This window comes from Betta splendens, chromosome 9 (assembly GCF_900634795.4).
Source record: "Betta splendens chromosome 9, fBetSpl5.4, whole genome shotgun sequence".
NCBI classification, from domain to species: Eukaryota; Metazoa; Chordata; class Actinopteri; order Anabantiformes; family Osphronemidae; genus Betta; species Betta splendens.
The window spans coordinates 16,749,152-16,777,002 of record NC_040889.2 but is presented as its reverse complement, the minus strand read 5'-3'; the positions used below and the strand labels follow the sequence as shown (position 1 = coordinate 16,777,002).

At 48.6% G+C, this 27,851-nt stretch overlaps 1 protein-coding gene across 1 annotated transcript in view; it reads right to left on the bottom strand.

The window, feature by feature from the left end:
• Positions 1–1,080: 1,080 nt before the first annotated feature.
• The window catches only part of hmcn2 (hemicentin 2), a 34,580-nt gene continuing 7,809 nt past the window's right edge, over positions 1,081–27,851 (bottom strand). Inside the window, exons 12-81 of the mRNA XM_055511616.1 lie at positions 27,551–27,692; positions 27,136–27,260; positions 26,486–26,599; positions 26,246–26,404; positions 25,972–26,166; positions 25,119–25,214; positions 24,882–25,009; positions 24,661–24,805; positions 24,113–24,225; positions 23,077–23,236; positions 22,836–22,995; positions 20,746–20,873; positions 20,322–20,573; positions 19,500–19,583; positions 17,796–17,987; positions 17,583–17,713; positions 17,302–17,446; positions 17,093–17,219; positions 16,856–17,013; positions 16,483–16,761; positions 16,262–16,404; positions 15,809–15,959; positions 15,501–15,719; positions 15,291–15,404; positions 15,024–15,211; positions 14,842–14,938; positions 14,588–14,749; positions 14,397–14,510; positions 14,043–14,239; positions 13,826–13,907; positions 13,604–13,735; positions 13,382–13,525; positions 13,140–13,299; positions 12,581–12,705; positions 12,320–12,503; positions 12,136–12,233; positions 11,776–12,054; positions 11,500–11,690; positions 11,267–11,348; positions 10,971–11,107; positions 10,738–10,879; positions 10,514–10,658; positions 10,316–10,443; positions 10,063–10,219; positions 9,863–9,984; positions 9,615–9,779; positions 9,422–9,529; positions 9,198–9,332; positions 8,956–9,090; positions 8,571–8,840; positions 8,308–8,498; positions 8,010–8,223; positions 7,776–7,910; positions 7,501–7,691; positions 6,797–6,878; positions 6,526–6,696; positions 6,238–6,390; positions 5,910–6,047; positions 5,656–5,777; positions 5,317–5,557; positions 5,183–5,242; positions 4,971–5,090; positions 4,701–4,835; positions 4,446–4,565; positions 3,353–3,478; positions 3,005–3,133; positions 2,632–2,925; positions 2,437–2,556; positions 2,217–2,343; positions 1,081–2,106 (exon numbers count right to left, since the gene is read on the bottom strand). Of these exons, the coding sequence (XP_055367591.1) occupies positions 1,728–2,106; positions 2,217–2,343; positions 2,437–2,556; positions 2,632–2,925; positions 3,005–3,133; positions 3,353–3,478; positions 4,446–4,565; positions 4,701–4,835; positions 4,971–5,090; positions 5,183–5,242; positions 5,317–5,557; positions 5,656–5,777; positions 5,910–6,047; positions 6,238–6,390; positions 6,526–6,696; positions 6,797–6,878; positions 7,501–7,691; positions 7,776–7,910; positions 8,010–8,223; positions 8,308–8,498; positions 8,571–8,840; positions 8,956–9,090; positions 9,198–9,332; positions 9,422–9,529; positions 9,615–9,779; positions 9,863–9,984; positions 10,063–10,219; positions 10,316–10,443; positions 10,514–10,658; positions 10,738–10,879; positions 10,971–11,107; positions 11,267–11,348; positions 11,500–11,690; positions 11,776–12,054; positions 12,136–12,233; positions 12,320–12,503; positions 12,581–12,705; positions 13,140–13,299; positions 13,382–13,525; positions 13,604–13,735; positions 13,826–13,907; positions 14,043–14,239; positions 14,397–14,510; positions 14,588–14,749; positions 14,842–14,938; positions 15,024–15,211; positions 15,291–15,404; positions 15,501–15,719; positions 15,809–15,959; positions 16,262–16,404; positions 16,483–16,761; positions 16,856–17,013; positions 17,093–17,219; positions 17,302–17,446; positions 17,583–17,713; positions 17,796–17,987; positions 19,500–19,583; positions 20,322–20,573; positions 20,746–20,873; positions 22,836–22,995; positions 23,077–23,236; positions 24,113–24,225; positions 24,661–24,805; positions 24,882–25,009; positions 25,119–25,214; positions 25,972–26,166; positions 26,246–26,404; positions 26,486–26,599; positions 27,136–27,260; positions 27,551–27,692 (10,787 nt within the window). The 3' untranslated portion in view covers positions 1,081–1,727. The remainder of the gene's footprint in view (positions 2,107–2,216; positions 2,344–2,436; positions 2,557–2,631; positions 2,926–3,004; positions 3,134–3,352; positions 3,479–4,445; positions 4,566–4,700; positions 4,836–4,970; positions 5,091–5,182; positions 5,243–5,316; positions 5,558–5,655; positions 5,778–5,909; positions 6,048–6,237; positions 6,391–6,525; positions 6,697–6,796; positions 6,879–7,500; positions 7,692–7,775; positions 7,911–8,009; positions 8,224–8,307; positions 8,499–8,570; positions 8,841–8,955; positions 9,091–9,197; positions 9,333–9,421; positions 9,530–9,614; positions 9,780–9,862; positions 9,985–10,062; positions 10,220–10,315; positions 10,444–10,513; positions 10,659–10,737; positions 10,880–10,970; positions 11,108–11,266; positions 11,349–11,499; positions 11,691–11,775; positions 12,055–12,135; positions 12,234–12,319; positions 12,504–12,580; positions 12,706–13,139; positions 13,300–13,381; positions 13,526–13,603; positions 13,736–13,825; positions 13,908–14,042; positions 14,240–14,396; positions 14,511–14,587; positions 14,750–14,841; positions 14,939–15,023; positions 15,212–15,290; positions 15,405–15,500; positions 15,720–15,808; positions 15,960–16,261; positions 16,405–16,482; positions 16,762–16,855; positions 17,014–17,092; positions 17,220–17,301; positions 17,447–17,582; positions 17,714–17,795; positions 17,988–19,499; positions 19,584–20,321; positions 20,574–20,745; positions 20,874–22,835; positions 22,996–23,076; positions 23,237–24,112; positions 24,226–24,660; positions 24,806–24,881; positions 25,010–25,118; positions 25,215–25,971; positions 26,167–26,245; positions 26,405–26,485; positions 26,600–27,135; positions 27,261–27,550; positions 27,693–27,851) is intronic.

Below are 27,851 nucleotides of genomic sequence, written 5' to 3'. Positions count from 1 at the left end.
GTTATATTTTATATTGTATACAGTGAATATTAATTGAATATTAATCCCAAATATAAATTTTATTGCAACACTGTACAACATCTGGGATACAGTTGAGACACTCAATTATTCATATCCCTGGGAAATTCTGACTTAAGTTGCTGTGATTCAAGATACAAGATTACTAATCTTTCATTTACATTTAAACAATTAGTTGCATCTTCTACATTATTCATTGCTTCTTAATAATCAATAGAAAAGCCTTCATTGGCTGCTACAGCAATAAGACTCTTCCTATTATTGCTGACCTGCTTTTTAATGTCTCCCCTGTTATTTTTGCCCGTTGAAGGTTGAAAGGTCTGCTAAATAAAAAATGAGTAATCATTTATGCCACAATGATGCCTCTTGTACATCATCACGCTTGTGTCATTTCCTGTCAAAAACAACTTGCTGTTTGAATAAAAGTAACTTAGTTTGGCCAGGGGTTTGAATAATTTCAGGCTTGACTGTGGTTTGAAAACAACCTGTCACCTGCTCCCTCTACTGAGCACATTAAGTATTACCCGAGGGACGTGTCACAGCACCCGTCAGTTTCAGTATTTTCACCTGGTACAAAGGCAAAGCAGTTCTGGAGTGACGTAAGCCAGAGGTGGTGAACAGGGGCACATACTTCACAGTAGACACTTCAGTCATAAAATAGTAGGAAAGATATTACGTAAGCTAAACCAAAGGTTGGAGTCAAATTAAACAGGGGTGGAAAAAATGTAGAATGCAGACCGGCATGTGCTCACTCATTTATTTCCAGCAGTACTCACTGTCAGTGGTAAAATGTCTTTCAACCGTTTAGTTACTTTCTACGTCTGAATGGAATGTTTATTTATTTATTTATTTATTTATATTTTTGAGCATTTATAGCAACAGAAATATTTATTCTACAAGGGCTGGACAAACATCTTACCTCATCAGCTTTAGGCAACGTCCTGTTCTGTGCGTATTGTGTGTAACATGCTTTGTAAACACCATATATTCCAAATGTTTAAATGGGATGGATTTTAAACACACTCCAATTATATGTGTTAATAACTATAAAAACACTTCACATTTAGAATAGCACCATTTATTCTTTTGACCATGATAAAAAAATGTTAAAAATGTGAAATATGAGTACAAAAGCACATTAGCCAAACAGCTACAGGCCACTTCCAATGTGCCACTGAGGGTTTGTTACAATAATTCCAGCCGATTATTAGAAAACCTTCTGTGACATGAGGTTGATCTGTTAAAATGATTTCAATAAATAAAATAATGGGGAACACATTGTACAAATTCAAAGCCAAGAAAAGGCAGCAAAAGATCACGTCAGACCCAGAGTTACATACTCAACATGTCAAACCAACTGACAAGACAAAAGACATAAAATATCTGGTAGTTCCTGGTATAGTTCAACGTCAGTGCTTAGTTTATATTACACGTTTTTGACTCTGCATCAGATATTGAAACTCTGGAAATATGATACAAAAGTAAACAAAAGATTGACTTTGTTCAGCATTTGTCAGTTCATTTATCCAGTAGATTCTACTAAAGGCTTTCTTTTTCTGTGACAATTCAATTTCAGCCACATACTGGTATGTACAGGACAACTGTCCTCAACATGTACTCACATTCCTGCGCATTTGTTTATTTGCCAGAGTGTCCAAGGCACAACAGTCTTGTGTGAAAGACATCCAGAGGATGCTGAGGGGGGCACGTTAGTAGGGGTATGCTGAAATGGAGATGTAAATGATGAAGATGCTCTGGTAAGTGATGCGGCCTTGCAGTGAGATCGTGGTGGCCTGCACCTTGAGTCGTACTAGTCCTGGTTTGTTCAGCGCCTGCATGGTGAAGATGATGCCCCTGCCTGCTTCATCTCTGATGCCAAACACTCGTCCCGTCGCACCCGTCTCTGCTTCTTGCTCGATGATGCTGAAAGAAGTGCGCGCTTGCAGGATCCCTGACTCTGAGAAGGCCGACAGTCGCACTACGTTGTGATTGGCTGGAACGCCAGACGGTAGGGTGAGCAGCTTGTACTGCAGGAGCAAGGGGGAGCCTCCTGTGGCACAGTCCAGAGAGCACGGTTTGTAGCAGGTCCTGTTAAAAATTCAAGAGGCAAGAGCAAAAAGTCACTTAAACGTTGCAGCTCCAAAAATAATACTCCCATTCACAGGCGTATGTAAACAACCATCCATTATTTCAGTTACCCAGGGCTTGCTCCACTCTGGTACGATGGAGGGCAGGGTGTGTCCAGGCACTGGTATCCTCCTCTGGTATTAAAACACATCTGATGTTGTCCACAGTGGACACCTTGTTCTGCACACTCGTCAATGTCTAGTTGTGACCAGGATAAGAGCATTAATAATCGTGAGTGATTCCGGTGTGTAGTGTAATTAGGAAACAGTCTAGTGTTAGTCCAGTTTTAACCTTTGCAGTTCCTGCCGTTGGGTAGAAGCTGGTAACCTCGGGGACAAAGACACTGGAAGCTGCCTATGATATTTCGACATTCATGTTGACACGGCTTCCGGAGTTGGCATTCATCTACATCTGTACAAAGAATCCATGTGAATGTGAGTATGAGGCTTGTACATGAACAAAGTCGTATAATGTGGACACACTTACCGACACATGTGCCGTCTCTGTTGGTGTAGCCCACGGGACAACTCTGCCTGGTGATGCGTGAGACTCCATTAGAACGAGAGAGAATTGGTCGGCCAAGAGAGGACACTAGCTGTGGGCGGAGCCTCGCCCTGACTCGGGTTCCATTGGTGAAGGTTTGCCCTCTCTCCAGGCCTGCACAGGAACGCCCGTCACCTAGCAGCACTGTACCAGGAGGGCAGAGACACCTGAAGCTGCCAGGAACATTGCGACATTGGTAGGCACAAGGATTTGGTGTCTGCAGGCATTCATCGATGTCTGTGCGGTAAAAGAAAATTAGGTTATTTCTTGTTTTCTCATGTTCTCAGAGTTAAAGTTTATTATCCAACAGACCTACCCAGACAGGGAAGACCCACTCCCTGGTTTCGGTAACCTCTGGGACATACGCAGCCGTAGCCTCCGATCGTGTTCTGACAAATCTGAGTGTAACGACACATGTGACTTCCATCTTGGCACTCGTCAATATCTGAAAGATATGCAGGTAACTTTTGCATTCATGCTGTAGCCTGCATTAAAATATACGTCTGCTTTAAAAATCGATTTTCAGACGTTCTCAGATAAAAATATTGGGTGGGATTTTTGCATAAATAAAAGTATTTGTGTGACGGTACAAACGTAAAATGGTCCATTAAGCACCATCTAGAAAAACAAAGTGGAGAAGAACTAAAGCATGGCCGTCACTAACCCGTGCAGGCTCCGTTTTCTGCCTTGGTCATGCCAGCTGGACAGCTGTCAAAACACTGGTATCCTCCCTCTGTGTTGTGGCACTGCTGGTGAGCCGGGCACACGTTCCTCGTGCACTCATTGATATCTGAAAAAGTGCAATCACCGCAGCAAAGATGACACATTATTTATGCGCAGTTCCACTGAGGGAACTTGTTCCTTCCCTCTCTCCGACTTCAGGTACAACTCAGTCCTGTCATCTCCAGACGATCTCTGATGACTCTGCTATTGTAGTATCGAGGGTGGTGACGTCACAGAGTATCAGGGAGTGGTAGACAGTTTTGTGGACAGGTATGGACAGAACCACCTCCAACTGAACATCAGTAAAACTAAGGAGCTGGTGATTGATTTTAGGAAATCTGGGAATGCTTTCACCCCTTTAACTATTAGTTAAGTACAAATACCTGGGAGTGTACTTGGACAATAAACTGGACTGGAAAAATAACTCCTCAGCCGCGTCCAAGAAGGCTCAGAGCAGAATGTACTTCCTGAGGAGGCTCAGGTTGTTTATTGTCTGCAGCTCCATATTGAGGATGTTCTATGAGTCTGTGGGTCCAGTGTTTTACGCTGTGGTCTGTTAGGCAGCAGCATGAATGTAGCAGACAGTAACAGACTGGACAAACTGATCAGGAGGGCTGGTTCTATTCTGGGGGTGAAGCTGGACCCCCTCCATGCTGTAGCTGAGAGGAGGATGCTGGTCCAATTCCCCTCTATCCTAGAAAACACCTTCAACCCCTACACAGTGTGCTGGCTGGACAGAGGAGCACCTTCAGCCAGAGGCTGATCAGTATTAGATGCTCCACTGAACGCCACTGGAGAGCCTTCCTACAGGTGGCCATCAGCCTGTACAACTCCTCCTCTCTCTGTAAGTGCTGATCTTCATCCAATAATAACATGTATAATAAAACGTCAGCCAGTAATTAGATGAGTGTGTGTACATGTGTTAGCATTCTAATTTTTAATATTTTTACCATCTTGTGTGACAGGGATCAGTGTGTGCAAAATAATTTCAATATTTCATAAGCTTTGTGAAAATCTTATTTCGGGGGACTGACCAATGCAACGATGTCCTGACAGCTGGTATCCTGGATGGCAAATACAGCGGTAGGAGCCCAGTGTGTTGAGACACTGATGCTGGCATGGGGAAAGGGCAGACTCCTGGCACTCATCCACATCTAGAACAAAGAGTGGCCCAATGAGTCTACCGTGCAGATGTAAATCTCATAGAACACAGAAAACATTTTTTACAGAAGCGCATCTGATAAAGGGTGTATAACAGGAGACAGGTTGTCTTTCCATCAGGAACTTGCCTTCACAGCTGGCTCCTGTGATGCTGGGCTTAAAACCTGGTCCACATTTGGCCTGGCAGCGATATGTGCCCAGTGTGTTTACACACTTTTGATTGTAGTGACACAGGTGTGAACCCTGGGAGCACTCGTCAATATCTGTGAACACAAATCAACATTCAGTGAGGTTGATCACTCACAGTAATTTAGTTGGGGTTGTTACTATTGTATACTGCACAGAATGTGGAAACTAAATAGAAATTGAGCTCCTGCCAATGAGAAGCATCGTCCTACCTTGGCATGTGTTGCTCTCAGTGGAGATGGTGAAGCCAGAGGGACAGGTACAGGTAAAGCCTCCCATTATGTTGTTACAAGAGTGAGAGCAGGGAGACTGGAGTGTGCACTCGTCTTCATCTAACAAGAAAAACACATCCAATTTATGAAAACGCATTTAACGATAGATTGTTAGATAGATTATGTTATGGCTCAAAGGGGAGGCAACATACCAGCACAGTAAGAGGCTGGATCTGGGAGGAATCCCTTGGGGCATGCGTTTCCATAACCCTCTGCCAACACAGTGCAGTCAGCGTTAGTCGCTTGGTGTGTCATAGTTTTATCATCATTAGTCATTTTCCCGTACCTGGTATAAGAAGGCTGCTGCTAATGTGGAAGTCCAAAGTGAGCGTGAACATGTTGTAGACACTGTTCATCCCTGTGACTTTGAGCAGTTGGAGCAGAGGGCCCTGGCGCTGCTCCTGGCCCTCGTAAATAATGGTATGATTGCAACGCAGAATGGTGGGATTTCCTCCCCTCTGGTGGGTCTGTGAGGACCACGAGTACAGCTGCCCCGGACCAGTCTGCAAGTATGACTCTTCAAACGCCTGCCAGACACAAAGGAAGTCAGGCCAGAGAGCTTAGTATGTTCATGTGCCTATGAAAGCACATTTAATCAACTTGAGACACATCGTGGTGAATGTACCTGTAGGTTCAGATGAGCTGAACTAATGGATGGAGGTACAAATCCATTAATTACTATGTCTATTAGCAATATACCCTCTGAATCCAAGCCTCTGGCAATGTGGGTCAAACGAAGAACCTCCCCTGGTTAAAGAGAAACATTACAACATTTGCTTGCATATATGAAGTCATACATCTTTGTTGTAGCAAGTGGTGCCATCTGCTGTTTGCCGGTTAACTCTCACCATACACAAACCTGCCTCGATTTGAACTCACCCGTTTCAAACTCCAGCTGAGACTCCTGTCTGAAACGCCCTTGGGTGAAGGAGTAGCCGTTTCTGGCCTCTCCGCTCTGCAGCACGGTCGTCCAGTAGATGGGCGCGAATGCGGACACCAGCACCCGCAGCAAAGGGCCTGGGGAGAGACAACAGCACAGCTACAGCACAAAGGGTCCACACGCCACAGTGTATCATACACCGTAGAAATAGCAATTCAAATTAGAGACTGGTTATATGAAAAAAAAACATAATTTAGAGTCATTCTTTAGAGCCAAATCAGGCATAACTTTGTTTCAACCTTGGTGATATAATGTATTATCGCTCACCAAGACTGGGAGGGATGTTGTCCAGGTGCGCCTCCAAGGTGCTGCTCCCCTCCTCCTCATTGTCAGTGATGTTGGCCTCCAGTAGGGACACGCCAAACTCTCGGTCGTTGATCATGCCTATCAGGCTGCCTCTGGTTTTACGGGGAGTTTCTCCTTCACCAAGACACAGATATGTCATAAACATTCTGATGTAAGAGGCAAGATAGAAAGATGTGTGTTTGACTGTCTTCATATACAGAACAGTAATGAAAGCAATAGTGAGAATGGAAGAATGGATCATAGTTGCACCTGGACAGAGACCAGCCTGACATTTCCTGGCCTCGGTACTGGCGCCGCTGCATGATCGGCCTCCGTTGGCTGGTTCTGGGTTGTTGCATAACCTGATTCGCTCTTGGAAGCCTTGTCCACAAGTGCTACTGCATGGACTCCATTCCTCCCAGTTGGAGTAGCCGCCATTGACTGTGATGGAGAAGGGAGACGAGGACCGGGAGTGTAGTCTCAAAAGCGTTAGGACAATAAATAAATGACTATTTTACAGTAGATGTTAGTCACAACTCACTCTGAACTTTGAGAGTAATGGTCCTCTCAGCTTTTCCAGCTTCACTCTCAGCCACACACTGGTAATGTCCTTCATCTGCAGTCTGTAGGTCATTTAGAAAAGGAAGAGGGCTTATTGGCACTTTGTAAAACCGTTATCCTTCCGCTAAGCCACAGACCTTCAGGATAAAACTGGGGTCACCTGTATTTTGTGTGGTAAAAAAAGATTTGACATTATGGCCAAAAACCTGACTTATTCTGGACTGTCAGTTGATGTGCATTAAATTGTTGGTCATAATACATATTATTGGATGAGAGAGAGGAAATTTCACATCAGGGCACTCTGGGGAAGGACAGTCATCTGTCTGTAAGAAAGTCTCAGCTGCAGGCTGGGCAATTACAGCAGCAGTTAGAGATTTAATGAGGTTACAGTTTCAGGAACATCCAGCTCCCCGTTCATCCCTTGCCTCCGCTTCTAATGCTGTTAGCTTCTCTGACAGGCCTGAATCTGATTTAGGTGGGAGACGGACACTGCAGGACAGTCACACACTGTTCTCCACTCATTGAGACAGGAGCTGTAGCTTCCTGCGCCTGTGTTCTCCAAGACACGAATGTTTGCTTTAGAGCTGTAATCATTCCAACCTGAGCGGTTTAGTTTTAAAAAAGTTGTCTGGGTAGAAGTTTGCTGCAGTTCGTTTTAGGAAGTGAAGTAAAGTTTGTGCTCACAGTGATGCTGTAAATGAGCAATGATCCATTGTGGAGGGGCTGCACCCGAAGGGAGCGGAGCAGGGGCCGTCCTTCCTTCAGCCAGCGGAGAACGGGGCTGGGGTCTCCATGAACTGGGCAGTCCAGCATAGCTGAGCCTCCCTGCGTGACTGTCTGAGACATCTGGGCCTCACCCTTCAGCACTGGAGGTTCTGCAGGCAGAGCACATGTCGAGTAGCAAGATGTGAACTTCTCTACCTGTGAGAAGTTCCATCAGTGAAAGTAACGACTCTCACCTCTGATGTGAACGAATGAAAGCGCCCGGATGGAGCCTACACTGTTCTCTGCTATGCACACGTAGGTCCCAGCATCGCTCATAGTCACGTTGGAGATGCTGATGGAGCTTCTGCCTGCTTCATCTACTGTGGCACCTTTAGAGTACAGAGCATGGTTTAGTTTATCATCTAACAGCAAACTGGCTTAGTGAAGATTAGATGCTGGAACCCTGCAGTAATGTGAGGGGGTGGTACCTGAATATGGGCTGTTGTTCACAGTCCAGGAGATGACAGGAGTAGGTGTTCCCTGGGCTTGACAGGACAGGGTCAGACTGTGTCCTTTGTTCAGGGTTACATCAGCTGGCAGCTCCTTGAAGGCAGGCCTCATGTTGATGGACAGGCGAACGTCTTGTCTCGCAGAGCCAGCTGTGTTTGTGGCCACGCACGTGAACACACCTGCGTCTCCTGGCTGCGAGGAAAGAGCAGACAGAAGTGAGCGCCGGGCTGCAGAGTGAGACGAGGCTCGTTAAACCTCGAGCCATGTGTGTCGTACCTCGGCTCTCTCCACGATGAGCTCTCCCGACCGCAGCACCGTGAACTTGCCAGGCAGGCCGGGCACGTCTGCACCCTCCTTCTCCCACGATACCCTGGGTTCTGGGGAACCCTGAGCAGCGCAGGGCAGCAGTGCCTGGAATCCCTGAACCACTGACAGCTCGGTCTGTGCGGGGAGAATCAGGGGCGGGACTGGAATGTAACAGCATCAGTTCAAGTTAACGCTGAAACCCCGTGACGTAAACACTGTGTCCGTCCCCTCACCTTGAATGAGTAGCCTTATATCGTGGCTCGCCCGGCCGGCCACGTTTTTGGCTGTGCACGTGTAAAGGCCTGCGTGACTGCGCTGTGTGGAAGGAATCGCCAGAGTTCCGTTGGCGAAGATGTGCATGTGCGTGCTGTCAACCACAGGCCTCCTGTCTTTGTGCCAGGTGACCTCAGGCTGAGGCTGCCCGTCAGCTACACACTCCAGACTGACCGGCCGGCCCAGCACCACAGTTTCCTCCACACGAGGCACGCTCAGCACTGGCGGGACTGGAGAAACACGCAGGGAGCTGCTGTTAACACGTTATAAAAGCAGTCCATTTTCATGAATACCATCCTGGGATTGCTTGTTGGTTCGAGTACACAGTTAGACTTATTCCTCTACCTTGAAGGACCAGCTTGGTCCTGCCCACGGCCACTCCGGCATCGTTCTTTGCCAGACACTGGTAGGCGCCTGCATCACCGAGTGTGACGCGAGAAAACTTCAGCGCTCCATTTGAGAGCACTGCCAGTCGGTGACCTGTGAACGATGACAGCATCGCAAGATCCAACTAAGCATCGATGGCTGAGAGAACACTATACGAACAGTGAGTTGGTTAAAGTCACGTTAGTATTATATGGTGCTACCTGCTGCTATGGGAACCCCCTCCCTCTGCCAGGTGATGGTGGGTCTGGGAAAACCATACGCATCACAGGAAAGAACCGTTCCATGATGCAGCACCACCTGTACTTCCTCTGCCATGGGCCTGATCTCTGGAGGCTCTGGGTCCAAAGGAAAAGAAACACATTGGATATGGTTTGTCTGTTTTTAATGCTGTAAAATGGACACAGAACAGTTTACGGGAGCCCACCTTGCACTGTAAGGGAGATGTGTTTGTGAGCGACACCGGCCGGGTTGTGGGCTGAACACGTGTATCTACCAGCGTGACTGGGCAAAGCAGCAGTTATCTCCAGAACACCTATACAAAGGTGGTGCAGCAAGATAAAATAACCTGCGGTGGCCGATTCATACTGCACGCTCATATCTTGAATGTGAGAGCTCACCAGTGGGAAGGACTCGATAACTTCCTCCCCTGGGGCCCAGTTTGGCCCCTGCCTTGGTCCAGGTGACAGTGGGGCGAGGACTTCCTTGGACGTGGCAAGGCAACACCACGGGAGACATTTTCACTGCCGTCACTGCTGTGGCGTCGTCCTCGATGGATGGAGGGACTGAAAGAGGACACGGAAAACAAACATCACCACCATGTGAGATCCAGAGTCCAACCACGCAGTTGTACAAAACTCAAACCTACCCTGCAGAATGACCTCGATGACCCGGCGCTCCTCCCCGACATCGTTAATGGCAGTGCACTCGAAGTAACCCTCATCCTCAGTGGATGGCGACAGAAGGACCAGAGAGCCAGACGACAGTAACCTGGGTGGAGAAGCGAACAAATTCAGCTTTCGAGGGGCTTACAGCATCTGTGAATGACTAGTGGTCTGCTGCCTTCACCTGTACGCTCCAGACGGGTGACTGGCATCGAGGGGAGAGCCGTTCCTCTTCCAGGACACCTTAGGTGGGGGGATGCCTGTGGTCTCGCAGCTCAGCACGGTCCTAATCCCTGTGGTCGCTGTCACATTGAATGGGCCAGGACTGATTGAAGGACCCACTGAGAAGAAACAGAGAGGATTAAGAGGGCAGATGGTGCTAAAATTGTGCTGGTGCTAAATAGTTTTAAGTTATGAAGTTATGGCCTTTTTTTTACCCAGTACACGAAGATCTATTCCTCTGTGATCTGACCCGGCCTGGTTGGACACAGTGCAGTAGTAGCGCCCAGCGTCACTCAGCTGGGCCGTACGTACATGCAGTGATCCCTCTGACGACATAATGAACCTGGAACATGAGCAATAACGTGTAAAAACATGAAACGCCCCATGCCACGCTGGACGTACAGCAGACATACTTGTGCTCGTCCGGAGACACAGGGAAGCCGTCTTTCCTCCACATGACCGTGGGTGAGGAGTCGCCTTCGACTTCACAAGGCAAGACCGCGTCCAGGCCGACGTGAGCGGTCACTACCGAGCTGCTCTCCTTTATCACCGGTGGCACTAGATGAGTGGGAGGAGGCGTGTCCGTGTTTAGCATGTCCGGTACTTTTAACAACGGGTTTGTTGTTGACAGACTTACAGAGAATCTCCACTGTGAAAAACAGGCTGGTGCTTCCAGCCAAGTTAGTGACCACGCAGCTGTACTGGCCACTGTCCTCAGGCTGGACCTGCTGGATCTCCAGGTACTGACCCCCCGCGAGCCGCTGGACGCGATCGCCCAGCTGATGAAAAAGGACAGAGGGAGACAGGAAGTGTGCAAATCTAAGAATGTGGCTTGGGTTTCCTAGCCTCTTCGCTGGGCATGTACAGTACCTCTACTTGGGCCTCATCTTTGTACCACTCTATACGGGGAGGAGGGTCACTGTCTGCCAGACACTCCAGTGTCAGGTGCCCATTGACCGGCACCGTCAGCGTCCTCACATTGCCAAAGCCAAGGAGTGTCGGGGGTACTGGAACACAGCCACTGTTTGTTAAACGATGGGCCTCACTGAGGTGGCACATTTGCTTAGTAATACACATGAATTACATTACATTACATTTACATTTTTTTTTGTAAAAAGAGTATGATGAAGCAAAGGTTAAAATGTAGGATGACAATGAGCGGTCACCTTGGACTCTAACCCAGTGGTTTTGTCCGTCCTCTCCAGCTAAGCTGCTGGCCAGGCAGGTGTACAGACCAGCATCCTCCACCTTCACAGACAGCATGAGTTAGATTTGATGCTGAGGTGGCCATTTTTTTTATTTTGACCCAGTATGAGCTACAGTATGAGCATCACAAACGTAAATGTTCAGTAAGAATAAGTGATGTATGACCTGCCGCAGCGAGTCACTTTTACTTTACCTTCACTTTGCTGATCCTGACAACATGTCCATCCTGCTGAACAACATCAGTGCCTTCCAAGGGACGACCGTCCTTGAGCCAGCTGAGCGTGGGAGCTGGGACGCCTGTAGCTGAGCACTCCAGCTCCAGTGGCCCATCCACTGCTATGGTGATCTCTTTTGGGGAGCTAGAGCTGGATATCTTTGGGGGCTCTGGATAAAAAAAAAAAAGAATGCTGCGGTTCACTGGCTCAGGGAGTTCAGATTAGAACTCCATTTAACAGACATTACGCTTTACCCAGCACAGTGAGGTTGAAGCTCTTGGTGCTGCTGCCGGCCTGATTGCTGGCCACGCAGCTGTACAGCCCTGCGTCCGAAGGTGCCACATCGGGCAGCTGCAGCCGCGTCTCTCGTCCGTCCAGCAGCAGGTTGTGGTGGAGGGACAGCGGCTGACCGTCCTTCATCCATGTCAGTGTGGGAGGAGGAACACCACGCGCCTCGCAGGTTAACGTCACCAAGGAGCCTTGAACCACCGTGACGGGCTCCACGGGTTCAACGTGATCCACCCCTGGGGGGACTGTGAATCAAACACATGTATCTGTCTGCCGTTCAACATGTAGAGCCTCTGGGTAAATTTGGCGGATGGTTGTAATTGTACCTTGGACCTGGACGTCATAGCTGAGCTCAGCAAGGCCAGCTCGGCTGCGTGCCACACATGTGTAAACTCCAGCATCGGACAGCTGCACGGGGGAAATCCTTGGTCATATGGAAAGAGACATGTTTAGCATCACCTCACCTATCAACACATCTCTGGAGAATGATTGCGTTCATCCTGGGCTGACCTCAGCACAGAATCACCAGCGAGGAGGCGTGTGCGGGGGGAGAGCAGCAGGGGGTGTCCGTTTTTCAGCCAGCTGATCTGAGGGGGAGGGTTTCCTGTTGCCAGACACTCCAGGGTCACCGTGGTGTCTTGTGCAACGTGTAAGTCTCTAGGGACAGCGGTCTCTCCAGAGATGGACGGCGGAACTGTGACATAGAAACAAGCCGGTCAGAAGCTTGTGCACCAATAATACCTTCGGCCACGTTCAGACGGGGAAACCGACCCAGAACAAAGAGTGTGTAGATCTTGCTCTCCTTTCCAGCCGGGCTGACTGCCAGACATGTGTACGTTCCCGAATCCTCAGGACTTAGCCTCCGCAAGGTCAGTGTGCTGCCATCAGGGGTCATGCTGCCCGGTTACAGATACACAAAACATCTTCAGACTCTAACAGCATTTCACACTTTTTCTCTCCGTTTCCTTTTCTAAGACAGCGCTAATTATTCCTTCAACCCCCTAGACCTCTGAATCACTTTCCCATCATCACTAGCATCGTCCTCGTGCAGTTTTCTCACATTTGCTTCCTCTGGCGGATGCTAACGCAGTGAGCATATAAATTGTTGAACAGCTGTAAAACAGCTGCTCAACAGCATGACGAAAATCAGGCGAGGGCCAATAATGAGCTAATTTGTTTATTACCACATCCCTCAGTAATGCACATTATTCTTGATGGTTGCTAGTTCTGACTAATGTTACAATGGCGGTGATTCATTTAAGTAAATTCTGTTTTAAGTACGCTATAGAGAAGCTGTTCCTATCGCTGAAGCCAGTTGTAAGTAACCTACGTGATGTGACGGGTGTCTGATCCCACCAAGGCCACCCCGTCTCTCAGCCAGCTGAGGCGCGGCGTGGGGATCCCAGTTGCTCTACACTCCAGGCTCAGCTCCTCTCCCATGGGCGCACTCACATCAGATGGGTGGTTGGAGTTCAGAATGGTCGGCGACACTGGGTTGCACAAAGATTGTCCTTAACAAGACACTCAAAGACGCATCTGACACGGATGAGCGTGTCTTAAGCCACTCGTTACCCTGCACTGAAAGTCTGTAGTCTTTCTGTGTTCGCCCCTCGCTGTTCTTCACCACACATGTGTATGTTCCAGCGTGAGACAGAGTGAGAGGCCCAAGCTCCAGGCGGTTCCCACGGATGGACCACTGCCACTGCAGACTGCTCTCTAGACACCACACCAATGTTCTTACAAAAGGTTGTCAGTGTCGACCGGTATACTCACATGATATTGCCTTCTTCTTACCGATAGGAGTTCCGTCTTTGAGCCAGGTGATGCTCGGCACTGGGACCCCCGTGGCCTCACACAGCAGGGCCACGTGGGAGCCCAGGGTGTAGTTTAAGGTCTCCTGGAGCGGTCCAACGAGCACAGGTGGGACTGTGGGAATATGTTTGTACCAGAATACCCAACAGTTGGAGACAGTTGGAATAGCTTGTTAGAGACGAAAGTAGCGATCCTGTATCTCACCATGAACCATCAGCCTGAATGTCCTGTCAACCTGTCCTGCCACGTTGGACACTTTACACGTGTAAGTGCCACCATCCGCCATCTGGAAACCACAAATGGTCAATGGACGGTGATATGTACTGAATGTTCATGTGTGCTCTATACCAGCCACTAACAGGGCTCAGGTACAAACTGTCAAACAGGAAGTGGGAATTATTTCAGGAATTTTGCACCTAACCTGAACTCCTATGATCTTCAGCTGGTAGTGATCCATTTGCAGCCCATTCCCCGCGGCCAGCTGCATCCCGTTTTTGTACCACGTGACTTCGGGGACGGGGACACCGTGGGCTTCGCACCGCAGGGTTACTGAGGTGCCGACCTGCGGGGTCATCACGTCCAACTCGGCGTCTTGGCGAGGCTTCAGGGCGGGCGGGACTGATGGGTTACACATAGAGGCTGTGAGCTCATTGGATTCCTCCCAAGGCACAGATGGCTCGGAGTAAACAGCTCTTTTGCTTATGCAGTGTTTTGAGATTTGATCATCTGTATATCCAGCTGAATCATGCAGATGAATCACCGTGTGTTTGCTCACCATAAACACTGAGGAGGACACTCTTCTGGTCCTGGCCTGCCGAGTTAGTTGTCGTGCACACATATTGCCCTGCATCCTCCAGCTTTACTCGGGACAACTGGAGCATCTGGCCACCTGTTGAATATGTCTACAGTTAGAAAAATCTGTTGACACAGGGTTGATTTGGTTGTTATCACGTATCGAGGCCTGACCAGGCAGAATGTTGATGCCAGCACTGTGGTGGAGGACGTGTCCATCTTTGGTCCAGGTGATCTCTGGAGGAGGGTACGCCTGGACATCACACAGTAAAGACACCATGTGGCCCTCAATCGCAGTAACATCCTCCTCTTTATGCCCAGTAATTATAGGAGGCACTAGAACAGACAGTCACGTTGTACAGATGTGGGTCAGCCGGTCTGGATATACAGCTAATTTCAGTGCAGGCACTAAACCGGGACTCTCTTACCTTGCACTGTCAGACTGAACATTTTCTCAACTGTTCCGGCCTTGTTCTCGGCTACACACAGATACCCAGCCATGTCTGACACCTGGGCAGCGAGGAGCTAAAAGACGGCAGCGAGTACAACATGTCACCCTTGGATCGGCACTGAGCGTGTGCTGGTGCTTTTAGAGATGCTGCTGACTAACCTGGAGCTGTGTACCATCCTCACTGATAAGATACTGGGAGCCCGTGTGTACTGGCTGCCCATTCTTCAGCCAGGAGATGAGTGGAGCAGGGCGGCCTGTCACCTCACAGTGGAGAACCACGGTGCTGTTGACAACTGCTCCTATCTCCTCCATGAACTCCTCCGATGCTCCCACGATCACAGGAGGCACTGGGACGAAAAAAAAACATTTTCTCCAGAAATGCTTTTTCAAACACCTGTTTCACCAAATAATGTATGGCTTACTTACCAAGAATGTCCAGTTCAAAGTGCATGTGGTCCTCTCCTGCCTCATTAGCTGCCTGACACGTGTACTTTCCTCCATCTTCTTTGTCCACGCGTGCAATCTGCAGCACGTTTCCACCTGAAAGGACACACCCAGTTAATGTATTAATTACTTCACGAAGCTTCGCGCAAACCAGGTTTTAATGAGACCGTACAGGAAGAAGCTTCCTCTGACCTGAAAGTAGCACCACCCCGTCAGTGGAGGTGAGCTTCTGTCCATTCTTGTACCAGCTGAGCTTGGGTGGGGGGATGGCATTGCTTTCACACGACAGACTGACTGGGTGGCCCAAGACCACCTCCCGTTTCTCAACTACCTCCTCGTGGTTCTCATCGTCCACGTGTTGCAGGCCCCATGCCTCCTCCCGGTTATTCACCCGGTGAAAGGTGGGCGGAACTACCAAGACAACACCTTAGAGTTATATCACTCACTAGTCTTTAAGGAAGAAATGGAGAATTTATTCACGTGCACAGCTTTCGATAAACCTTGGATAGTGACATGGAAGTCTTTCTTGTCCTCTCCTGCAGAGTTGGTGACCACACATGTGTATTGTCCCTCATGGGGCAACATGGCATTCTCGATGTGCAGGAAGTGGCCGCTCTCTTGAATGCCTGCAGGCAACGTTCCACTCAGCAACTAGTAAATAAATGAAATAAGGCCTAGATGAACTGTGACATGTAAAAACTGATGATCACCGCTGCTAAGTGGAATGTGTTTTAATTAGAATATTAATGAGATGTTGAGAAAATATTCGAGCATCGTTAAGTCTGTGCTATACATAACCAGCTCGCTCATCAAACTTAATGTGGAGAGTTGGAGGTTTAAATTGTTGTTCATTCTGTTGTACTTGTAATTCCTACTAGCTGCCAGCAGAGGATGATAGAGGTCTGAGCTTATTCTGTTCTCAGATGAACAGACTTTTAGAATAATCCACCAACCTGTCCATCTTTGAACCACTGAACCTTGGGCTCAGGGAAGCCTTTGGAGGGGCAGGAGAGGCTAAAACTTCCATTGATCCGTACTTTCTCTTCCTCTCCCCCAAATGTCACAGACGTAGCGTTTCTTTCTATCTGTGGTGGAACTGATGAGAGAAAAAAAAAACATTAAAAGAACTGTCTTACCACTTCCATTTGCACATAGTGCAGGTTTGGCCTCTTACCCAGAACATTCAGAGAATAATGTTTGATGGCAGTGCCGGCTGGGTTTGTAGCCCTGCAGGTGTAGAGACCGATGCTGTCACCCTGTGCCGACCCAATACGCAGAGCCTGTCCACCATGGGTGTATGTCAGCTGAGTGCTGGACACGATGGGCTGGTTGTCCTTCAGCCAAGTGATACTGGGTGTTGGGGAGCCCTCAGCATCGCAAGGGAGCACAGTAGGGAAACCCAGCACCACTGTCACATCTGAGGCATCGGTGGAGCCTTTTATAGTGGGAGGAGCTGGAGAAAATAAACAGAATAATACAGTGAGTGAGGCACAGTACATTCAGCCATCGATCTGTGCTCAGATGTCGGGTTATCATTAAGCATGGACCTTGCACCGTGAGTCTGAACTGGCGCATCTGCGTCCCTGCATTGTTACTCGCCAGACACTGATACAGGCCCTGGTCCCTCAGTCTGACTGACTTCACTTTCAACACCTGGCTGTCTTCCAGAAACTCCACATGGGGATCTCCATCGCGGGACAGGACCCTGATCGAAGGAAGGAATGGGGAATGAAACCAGTACAACATTGTTTGGGCAAGGTGCTGCTGAGTGTCACCACGCTCACTCTCCATCACGGCTCCATTCCACCGTGGGTGCCGGTCGCCCGCTCACTTTGCACTGAAACTCGATTTCCTGGCCCAGTACCACAGTTAGCTCCTGGAGCCTGGACATTCCTGAGATCACAGGAGGGGCTGCACAGGTGGACCCACACAGGAACAACACCTCTTAGTATTTGTGAGCCATAAAAAAAAACAAATGACATCATTAGCTCACCTTGGACCAGGATGTTATAACTTCTCCGGGCCTCTCCAGCCATGTTTTGAGCTGTGCAGGTGAACTGTCCTGCGTGTTCAGGCTGGACTCTATAAATCCTGAGGAGCCTGTTCCCATTCTGCAGGTACACCCCAGGGGTATCCACCTACCCAACACAGACATCAGCTTAGTGCATCCTTGGCCTTCACTTGTAATCAGACACATGGCCACGAGGTGACATTGTGCAGCTGGACTGGACAGCTGTGACTTTTACGTTTCAGTTCACGTGTTGACAAACTCACAGGATGACCGTTTTTAGTCCAAGTGATAGTTGGGGAGGGGATCCCGAAGGCGTCACACCCCAGAGTGATAGGCTGCTTCAAGGTGACGGTGAGATTGGGTGATTGGCCATTATCTTGGATCTCGGGGGGAACTGAAACAGTACAGACTTAAAGGAACTACTGGCACACAGTGCATTTTAAAATAAGAGACTGTGGATATAACTCACTTCTTACCATTTACTTTAAGCCTTGTCTTTCTCTCCACAGAGCCCGCCTCATTGGTTGCCACACACTTGAAGTCCCCGCTGTGCCCGGCAGACGCTGGGCTAATTACGAGAGCTCCATCCCTCGCCACAGAGAGCTCTGATTGCTCCGCGTGGATCTCCAAGCCGTTCTTGAACCAGCGCACCTTCGGACGAGGCGAACCTGCAGGCGCAGGGGCAGGAAAGGACTCTGCGTGAGCGCGACAGGGTCGAGTGTGACAGAAAGAGAAGTTACTTCCATCTCTGTGCTTCTCTTCAGGAGAGCCTAATGGGCGAGTGGCCCGGAGTGGAAGAAGCCAGCTCTGCATTTATCAGACAGTGGGGCAGCGGAGGAAACTTGGCCAAATTTGTTAGAGGCCCTGAAGATTTCAAGGGCGGAATCACATAAAAAGGGGCACATAAAAAGACAACACTGCAAGAAGATTTAAAACGCTAGCAGGAAAATTTATGATCGTACGACAGTAAGAACAGTGATTGAACAAGCAGTTCAAAGGCACGGCTGCGTCCGAAGCAGATGTGTTCTGTGGATTACTGGGTTGGACGAGCTGGAAATATTCCATGGGAGAAAGCTGGAACGGGGAAGATGCAGAGGAGGTCATGTCCAACAACAGAACCCGGCAGCAGGGAAAGAGCAGCGCGGCTCTGTCTATTTACAGAGGTGTTGCATACGCAGACACCACAGATGATGTGGAGAAATGGAACACGGCACACTTCCACGGCCCCACATACTAACCACAGGGGAGCCGGCACAACCAGAGGTAACGTTATCATCGGCTACCATTCGAGCACATGTTTAGAGTTAAGGAGCTCCGAAGCAAATTCATTATCTCATCGCTGAGAGGAAATGTGTACAGATGTTCTGTTTTAGATCTTAACGGATCTCATTAGTAGGCTCTGAATTTATTTGCCGGGGCTGACGAAGTCGGAGATTATCACTTCCACGTGTCTCTCAAATAATTACCTCTATCAAATGCAACGTGCTTGTTGGTGAATTAATAACATCCTTCTGGCAGAATGTACTTTATCTCGCTCACACAGCCAGATCCCAGGAGAACAATGACTGAACCCGTGTTTCCTGCTCCCGGCTACCTCTCTGGGCTGACAAGAGGATCTGCGAACTCTTGAAGCCTGGTACAGCCTGCCGGCCCCGAATGGAAGGAGGGCTAGCGTGGCTTCAGTTTCCCCTTCCTGTGCTTCACCGTGCACCTCAGACATCTCTGTCCTTTATCTGCCAGCAGCAGCCTGTAATTAGGATTCCTCTCCCAGCAGGCCCTGACACAGAGGAAAGCAGATGTGGTGCACCGAGGCAGCAGGCAGACTGATGTTCCAGCTGTTGCTCCACATTAGACACAGTCTTCACCTTCCCTCACTGAGCTGGTTACTTTGGCACAGGTCCACACAAACAATACCTGTTTGCATGGCTATCACAGTAGCAAATGTATAAGTCATTACTTATTAGTAAAAAACAGCTACATCTTTTCAGGTTCCTAACAATGATTCAGACTTGAGGTGACAGCACCATATCCCTCCGATGAGGCACCAATATAAATGTGACATTTTATGACATATCTATATTCATCCTAGTCACACTCTATAAAGTTGCACTTGAACCCTCCAGCTTTCATTGCCCTGTTCCTTTTAGCCTGATCTGGCTCATCTGTAAATGATTTCATACCTTCAGCAGGGCAAGGGATGATGACCCGGGTGTTCACCACACGCTCCATTATGGCGTCTCCAGGTTCTGCAAAAGACGGTGCCTCTGTGGGAGCAGAGAGGCAGTTAAGTAAGGTTAAGTGCAAAGGTACTTTACTTAATAGTTCAGGCTTTAAATGAGACATGCAATAGGAATTTGACAGAAAAAGATTATAAAGGTTACACTGTCAGTATAAAAAGTGATCTGTTCTAAAGCTCTGATTCACCTTAAATCTATATTTGTTACAATAATTTTAGTTTGACAAAATTCCAACAAAGTCCCTAAACCTGCCTTTAACACTTGTAACTACAATTAAAAGAAAGTCTGTCAATGAGGAAAATACTTATTAGAAAGAAAATTACTATTTACATAGATTCCCCTTGAACACTTTGTCACTGATCCCCTTATTTACTTATACAAGTGGAGCCAGGCTTAAGTAACTATTTTTCCAAAACCAAACATTCAACATTCACACCCATTTTAGGGAGAGACATGCCAGCTGTACCGAGAGGACAACGAAGCTCGTTTCTCTCGCTCTCTATCTGTGCACCATTATTGATGCCTGCTCAGATAACCTGTGGACTCTTCTGAATGGCATCACCTTTGAATGTTTGGAGCAACTATAACCAGGTGGTCAGACAAGATCATATGGTTGTATGATTCATTTGAACTAATATGGCCGCTCTACACAGCTGGGAGGAACACTATCAGTGTATATACATACCAAAACAGGTCCATATGGTCACTGCCAGCATGTACTTCAAAAAGATTATTCTATATATAACAATGAACTGCTATAATCACCAAGTATTTCCAGCTTGATCTCCAAGGTCTCCTGTCCAGCACTGTTCTTGGCCACACACCGATAGGTGCCCTGGTCGGCAAGGCTGACCCGCTGGATCCTGAGGGGCGTAGTGTTGTCGAGGGCAACGGGAAGGCCATTGTGAAACCAGCTGACCTCTGGCCTTGGCTCACCCTGAACCACACACGGTAGAGTCACTGTTTGGCCACTCAAGGCTTTAAGGAGCGAGGGCGCAGGCTGGATCCTGGGCTTCGCTGAGAACAAAAGGAAATATGCAAAATGCATTTCTCACCCCATATTTTACTGTGTATGTTTACCTGTTTTACACATTTTTCCATCATGCTGAGATGAGGTACTCAAGTAGAATCAGCAGCGCTCTAAAAAACCCACACGAAATAACTTTCTGATGAAGATGCGCAGAGTTACCTTGAATGTGTAAATTGTAGCTTAGGGACACGTTGCCCGCTGGGTTTTCTGCAGTGCAGGTGTACAGCTTACTATCAATCAGGCGTACGTCAGTGATCTTCAGAGAGCCTGAAGGCAAAACAGTGAACCTGGGGAGTGGTTAGGGGTCAAGGGCAAAGACATGGAAAGTTTCATGAGTCACAGAAGATCTACAACCACTGTGGTCTGCGAAACAAGGTGTTCAAATTGTGAAGAGAATTTCCCCCTGGTGTCCTATTTACATAAAAGCATGCATCTACAGGAGCCCATAAACAGTGAAATATTTATGGAGGCTGCCTGGTGTTTGTAGTATGAGGCAGTCAAAACGTACATTTTAATATCAACCAAAGAAGTACTTTTGCTTCTGTTTGCATTTTAAAGGGATCTGAAGAAAACTGCTTCTGTGAGCTCCGATGATTCCAAGTGCAGCAGCTGCCGGAGGCTCATTGGGCAGTTTGTTAAAATAATGGGCCATTAAGTAACATTTTCCACTGTATCTTTTCATTTCGTTTGCTCACTTCTACAAAACATGACCCAAAAAGGGAGAAGTGCACTCAAGTTGGAATACATTGCATCTTGGGTCTAAAGTGATTTGCGCTAAGACGCTTTGGGCCGATGACGCCCAGTGATGCAGCCGGTGAGTTGCTTCTTTCACACTGCTGTCACGGGTCAACTCCTCAGCCAAAGTCTGACCTCATGATGTCACCGCCGGAAAAGTTATGGGCTCGCAAAAATCAATGAACGTCTGCCTGACGAGAACAAAGGTGACACCCGCGGCAGGCTACAGTACACGGACGCTTGTGTAGGTCACCACAATCAATGCGCTGTTCCTCCCGAACAGTTGTTTATGCACGACGAGCTCTTTGTTTCAGTTAGTCGCAGGCGAGAGGACAGATGGAGACGATCAACTACACTAACCTCAACAAAAAGACCCCTAGAAGCAAGAACAGCCAATGCGCCGATGCGTGTAGGTTAAAGTGGTTAAGTAGTTAAAGCAGCCGTTAAAGAATGTGTGCGCTAGAAGCTACCCAGCTGTGGAAATGTATAACATATACAAACATACCGTGATTTATCTGAGATAAGGCATGTCTGCGTAGGAGCTGGACCATAACAACAACAAACTCATGGAAGGGGTCCTGCCTCAGCTGCGCATACAGTGTGGTGTAACGCTGCCCTGTAACCAGCTCCCAGCCTCTACACTGGGCACTCTGCTCAAACTCCCCTCCTTGGTATCCAATCATCTGTTTGGCTCTAACACAAAGACCAACCGGACAAAGTGGCCTCATCAATCCTAGGTGCCCACTGGTTTAAGTGACTCTGTGCCCTCGCGTCCTTCTCTCTGACCCCCTGAGCGCAGCCAGAGACAAGGAGACTTTCCACCACTGGCCTGTTTCTGCAGGTCCTGCACACATGGCAGATGTGGGGGTTGTTCGCAGAGATGTGTTATTCTCATCAGACAGGACTAGTAACGACTGAGCATGTTGTTTTACTGCCGAGGCACCGCAGGGACTCCAAACATCAGGCAGACATGGCTTGTATCTCTTGCTCTGTCAGTTCGTTTTCCTCCCCACTTCCTGGCACCCCCGCTCCCCCGCCCCACTTACACCCCCATAGTTTCTTTCTCGCAAGTCACACTATACGTCTCACCACAGCAAAGCAAACCCCCGCGTGTCCTTCCTCGACGTGCCCAAAACCATCCTGTGTGGTGTCTGTCCTGCGTAATCTGTCTGCCATCTCTCCCCTCCGTGTCCCATGTCAGCTGGCCCGTCTGCAGCCGGAGTGACCACACATGAAAGCTGGGAGTCACTGAAGCGTACGCAACCAGATGTTTCTTCTCTGTTTTGCAGCCCGCACACAGCACTCGCCCCATGCCTCGCTGCCCTGCTCAAAAGCCTTCGCTAAATGAACTCCAAACATCGGTCTGAATGATGGCCAGCTTCACTCGACGCCAGGTTAGATCTTGGTTAAGTCCGAGCCGCGGTATGGTGAGAACTTTTGTCTATTGTTACACGATGTTTAACTCCTTTTACGGCGTCTTTGCTGGAGTGAGGCGCTGTGAGTGGTCCTCTTACCCAGCGATGACAGGGGGGATGGGACGCCCGTTTCTGCTCCATGTGACCAGTGGAGAGGGACTCCCCTGGGCCTCACATGGAAGGACCACCTCCGTCCCCACCTCTGCAGCCATGTCCACCAGGTTGTCATGGCCACTCACACCTATTATTGTGGGCATGGCTTAAAAAGGGGGGAAAGAAGACGTAAGACAAACATACAGTAATGGTCCTTCAACTTGCTTTTGAACACTGATTGTCTCACTGTTGACGCTGAGCTGGACCTCTCGGCTGGCGTAGCCCACAGGGCTGGTAGCGGTGCACATGTAAACCCCTGCGTCGCTAGCGGTCGGGTGGGAGATGCGGAGGTCTCCATCGGGTTCAGAGCGGAGAGAGGAGCGCTCCCTGGGCAGAGGCTGCCTTCCCTGGAGAGACAGCGGCACAAGGCCAGACAGAAGGGACTGTACATAAAGGTTGTCTGAGCAGCACAGGGAGACCAGGCAGAGCTGGAGCTGGGTTAACGTTTTACAGCTCAACCTTTGATGTCTAATGGAAGCGTTGCTCCAACTCGCTCTTTATTCCCAGGACGCATAAACAAGAACGCGCTGTACATGCACTTGCTTTGAACCTTTAAATTGCTTCAACAAGTTCATTTTTATCTGACAAGTCAAGAAATGTTCTTGAGTAAAAGCTGGCTCTGTTCATCTTTTAGTAATAAACAATAGAATGTTGACCGCTAACACTGATAGCGCTTGTTTCTGACCCACTTTTACAGTGAGATTATACATTGTCATGATAACATGTAGGACAGTGGTTGCGTCTTTGTGATGCATTTGTTCCTTTTTTGCACTGGAAGCTACTGCAGGAACACTTTTAAACAGAGATACAATAAAAATAGTGAGTATTTTCTCAGCAAAGCAGCAATATAGTAAAGTTGCCATGGTTACATCCTTCCTGGTCAGGTTAATCAAATCTTGCAGTATAAACCGAGGTGGCTGCTAGTGTATGTAATGTGATGTGGCAGATGAGAGAGAAACAGAAAAATAATAGTTCAGGTAACGTTGGCGGATTTAGGTGCATGTTAAGCGCAGTGGGAGGGACAAGATGTAGGACTTCAGTCATGATCAATGAGCCTACTTGTGTCTATCCATGACAGGACTGCATGCTGGTCTTTTATTCAGGAATCGTTATTCTCAATAACAATTCTTTTTAAGCTGACTAATTACCACTGCAGGGACCTGAGCAGAGCATGACTTCATGGGCTTCAGCCATTACGGCGTGTGGAGTGTGTGACATCCCACCTTGGACCAGACAACGCTTGGCTTGGGAACCCCGCTGGCCTTGCACGAGAGTGTGACGGCGACGCCCTCGCTGGCGATGACGTGGTACGGACCGGCGCCGATCTCGGGGGGCACTGTGGAAGGAGAGCGTCACAAAACACAGCTGGTCCGTGAAGGAGCGGAAAGAGAGCGCCGTCGCTGCCCTCAGCTTGCCAGAGGCATTTGTTCATTACAAAATGCCAATGAGCCGTAATCTCGGCTGTCTGTCATTACATGCCGATGAACAAGAGGAACCCTTCATTAAAGCCTCTAGTAAGTGACAGCAGGTGGTCGGACCGGTGCTGACTCAGCACATCGCTGGCCTTACCAATCGAACTACAAAGGTCCACACCTGTCAGGAGACGTTAGCATGGCATGAATATGAGAAATAGAGGAAACAACCCTGGTTCTGTCCAAATATTGGACAAGACTTATTCCTATTATCGCAGAACAACGCTTTTATGTGTGCTGATCTTTACATGCAGCCAAAGGCAGGACAGGATGTGAAAATGAGCTCTGAGCTTGCTTACCGTGGATCTCCAGACTGACTGTGATGTTTGCGGAACCGGCCACATTCACAGCAGTGCAGACATATGTCCCGGCATCATCTGCCACAGCCTTTTCAAAGTACAAGCTGCCATCGCTTCTTACGAACACCCGGCTGCTCAGCAGAATCTGTTCAAAGAGAAAAGCTGCAATGCAGGCACACTGATGTGATCCATGCAACCGGGTCGATAGAAAGCCGCCTTACGGGTTTTCCATTCTTGGACCAGTGCCTCTCTGGGAGCGGTATTCCATCTAAAAGCATGCAAGGGATGCTGAAAGACTGCTCTATGCCAGTGGTGATAACTGGGGCACCGTGGGCTAAAAGAGGCGGCTCTGCAGGAAACAGAAACACAAGCAGTGAATGTGAGTAGGGCAGTTATAGAATGAAAGGTATTTCATTCGCGTCTATTTCATTTATTTCAAGAAGTGAAGTTAAGCCTACCTAGTCCAGTGACAGTAACTCTGGCCTCAGTTGTGATAGATCCAAAGTGGTTCTTGGCCTCACAGATGTACAGTCCTTCATCATCCAGCCAGACACCTGCAGCCAAACACAGTTTTAGATCTGGGGAAGCAGGGCCTCTATTCTAACCCTCACCCTTCACAGAGGGAAGGAAACAGTTGGCAAATAGGTTCACACTAATAACAGTTAAGTTCTCTGCTCAATAGCAAGTGGTATTATTGGTTTGACTGTGCTGTAATTAGGAGCTCAAAATAGACCATATGGGGATTCAGGGGTTCAGATGCCAGACTGCTAACCCAGAGTGACCCAGTGAATTCCCTGCAGACCCCATGTTGAAAGATCAACAAAAGATGACTAGATATGAAGCACAGAAGGAACAAGTGAGGAGCAGGAGGTGGTGTGTGACTCAATGCACATTCGTCAAACAGAGACAGGTAGAAAAACCTGCAACACACTGAACTATTTAGGTCAGGTAGCAAACCTTGAATGGAAACACTGACAGAAGCAGCCTGGATACACATGTCCAATCGGTTCTAATATAATATTACACATATTACAAACATTTAGTCCCAGGAGCAGAGAAGATAATCCTCTGTGGCCACGATTAGTCATACAGTAATGAGAAATTGCCTCAATAAAGAAGACGTAAGGATGAGAAAAGTCACTTCAGTGCAATCCTTTGTTTAGGTTGATTTTTAGTCCACGTCAGTCAATACTTAAGCCCTCAGAATGTTTCAGTCTCGCCAGTCTGTGTCCAGCAGCTATGGGACCAGGTATTAGCCTGCTTTGCAGACCCGAAGCCCTTTGCTGTGCTAGAGTTTCAAGCTTAACTCACTCCGGATGAGAAGCTGTCCGTCCTCCAGCTGCATTGCTCGGCTGTGTCTGTCTGTCTGCGGAGGAATCCGCCTGCCGTCCTGCCTGCGCCAGGTCACCGAAGGCTGCGGGAAACCGCGCACCACGCAGGGGAGGGAGACGTTCTCCCCCACGCTGGCCGTCACATCCACTGGTGCCTCGGAGAACAATGGAGCCACTGTGGAGCCGGAAATAGTCAAAGATGGGCGTTTAAAAAGAAATGTTTGGTGTGTAGACCTGGAGGCAGCGTTTCCCACCTCCGACCTCCAGGCTGACGGTGCCGGCGGAGGTCCCGGCGGTGTTGCTGGCCACGCAGCGGTACTGGCCGGCGTCGACCTCCTGTGCCCCTCGGACGTGCAGGGTCCCACGGTGCACGTCGTGCTCAACGAAGGGAGCGGAGCCCATCTCCAGCTCACCTGGAAGCAAACCAAAGAAGCCCGTTGGTCTCCAACCCTTCCGGTCGTCTGTGATGTGTCTACTGTGTGACTTGATCTTGCCTTTGAACCAGTGGATGAGAGGAGGGGGGACGCCTGTGGCTCCACACTTGAGAGTCGCATCGCCACCGACGGATACAAGCACCACCTGCTGTGCCACCGTGACTGTAGGCACCTCTGGAGATACAAAGGCTCAAGATGTAGTTGAACAAAGAATTTTAGTCGCTTTACTATGTATTTACTATTTATTTACTATGTATAAAAAGTAACAATGTGAAGTTATACTGTAGCGGAGAGAAAGAAGAAAATACCCGAGGTAATGAAAAAAAATCCATTTTGCACACATTCTGTGTCCCTGCAGCAGCTATAGATGAGCTCAAAGCATTAGATAATCTGTTTCACAAGGCTCTGAATGCCTTCACACATCGGTGTTGTTAAACGTGACATGTGGAGACAAATGCGTGTATAATACCGATCCCCAGGAAGATGGTGCCACAACGCATCAGCGCTGAGGTTTCCATCAAGCGCTAACTGACAGCTACGACCGCAACTTCAGGCTGACAACTGTCAGCGCTCATAAAACAAGGGGAGAAGGATCCTGTTGTGTTCGACAGCACAGCACGGCCACGCTGATTCCTAATCCGCTGCACGGCTGGCAGTGGATGCTATTCACCAGTTGATTCAGATCAAATGCTGCAGAGGTATGCACTTACCCGCGTATGTGAGTGACGCGGACTGGGAGGCGGTGCCGGCATCATTGGTTGCCAGACACGTGTAGTTCCCAGCATCCTCTTGAAGGGCCTCTTTAATGGTCAGGACTCCTTGGTTGAAACTCAACCTGCACCATAAAAACAATGTCTTATTTATTGTGTCTTAGTCACTACATGTACAGAAAAAAGGGGAATCAATGGCTAAATAATTCTGACTCATGGGGGGGGGTTACTCAGCTCTAATGTGACTGAACAATGACATATCTTGGGTTTGGCCAAAAGATATCTTGCATCGGCAGATGTAGATCTCCATAGTGATGCAAAAAAGATTTGGCCATCGTGCATGTAGTGGAAGTGGAATGTAATGAGCCTGAGTCCACTGCGCTGGAGGTGTTGAGTGGGCAGAGAGTTCCCTTACCTCGGCTGATTACTGAGGAATATGTTTCCATGCCTCCAGAGAAGCCGGGGAGAGGGGGAGCCGGATGCCGAGCAGACGAGGCGGATCTCATCCCCTCGGGAGAAAGCCAGGCTCTTGGGGTGAATTACCACAGAAGGAGCCTCTGCATTCGAACAGAGGCAGAGAAGCGATGACTCAGGGTCTCGACACTGTGGCGTGATGTCATTTATAACTTCACTATTACAAGTTTAACTACAGTAAACTCCTGATGATGTGGGCTATAATGCAATTACCAGGCACTGAGTTTGAGATTATGACTGGG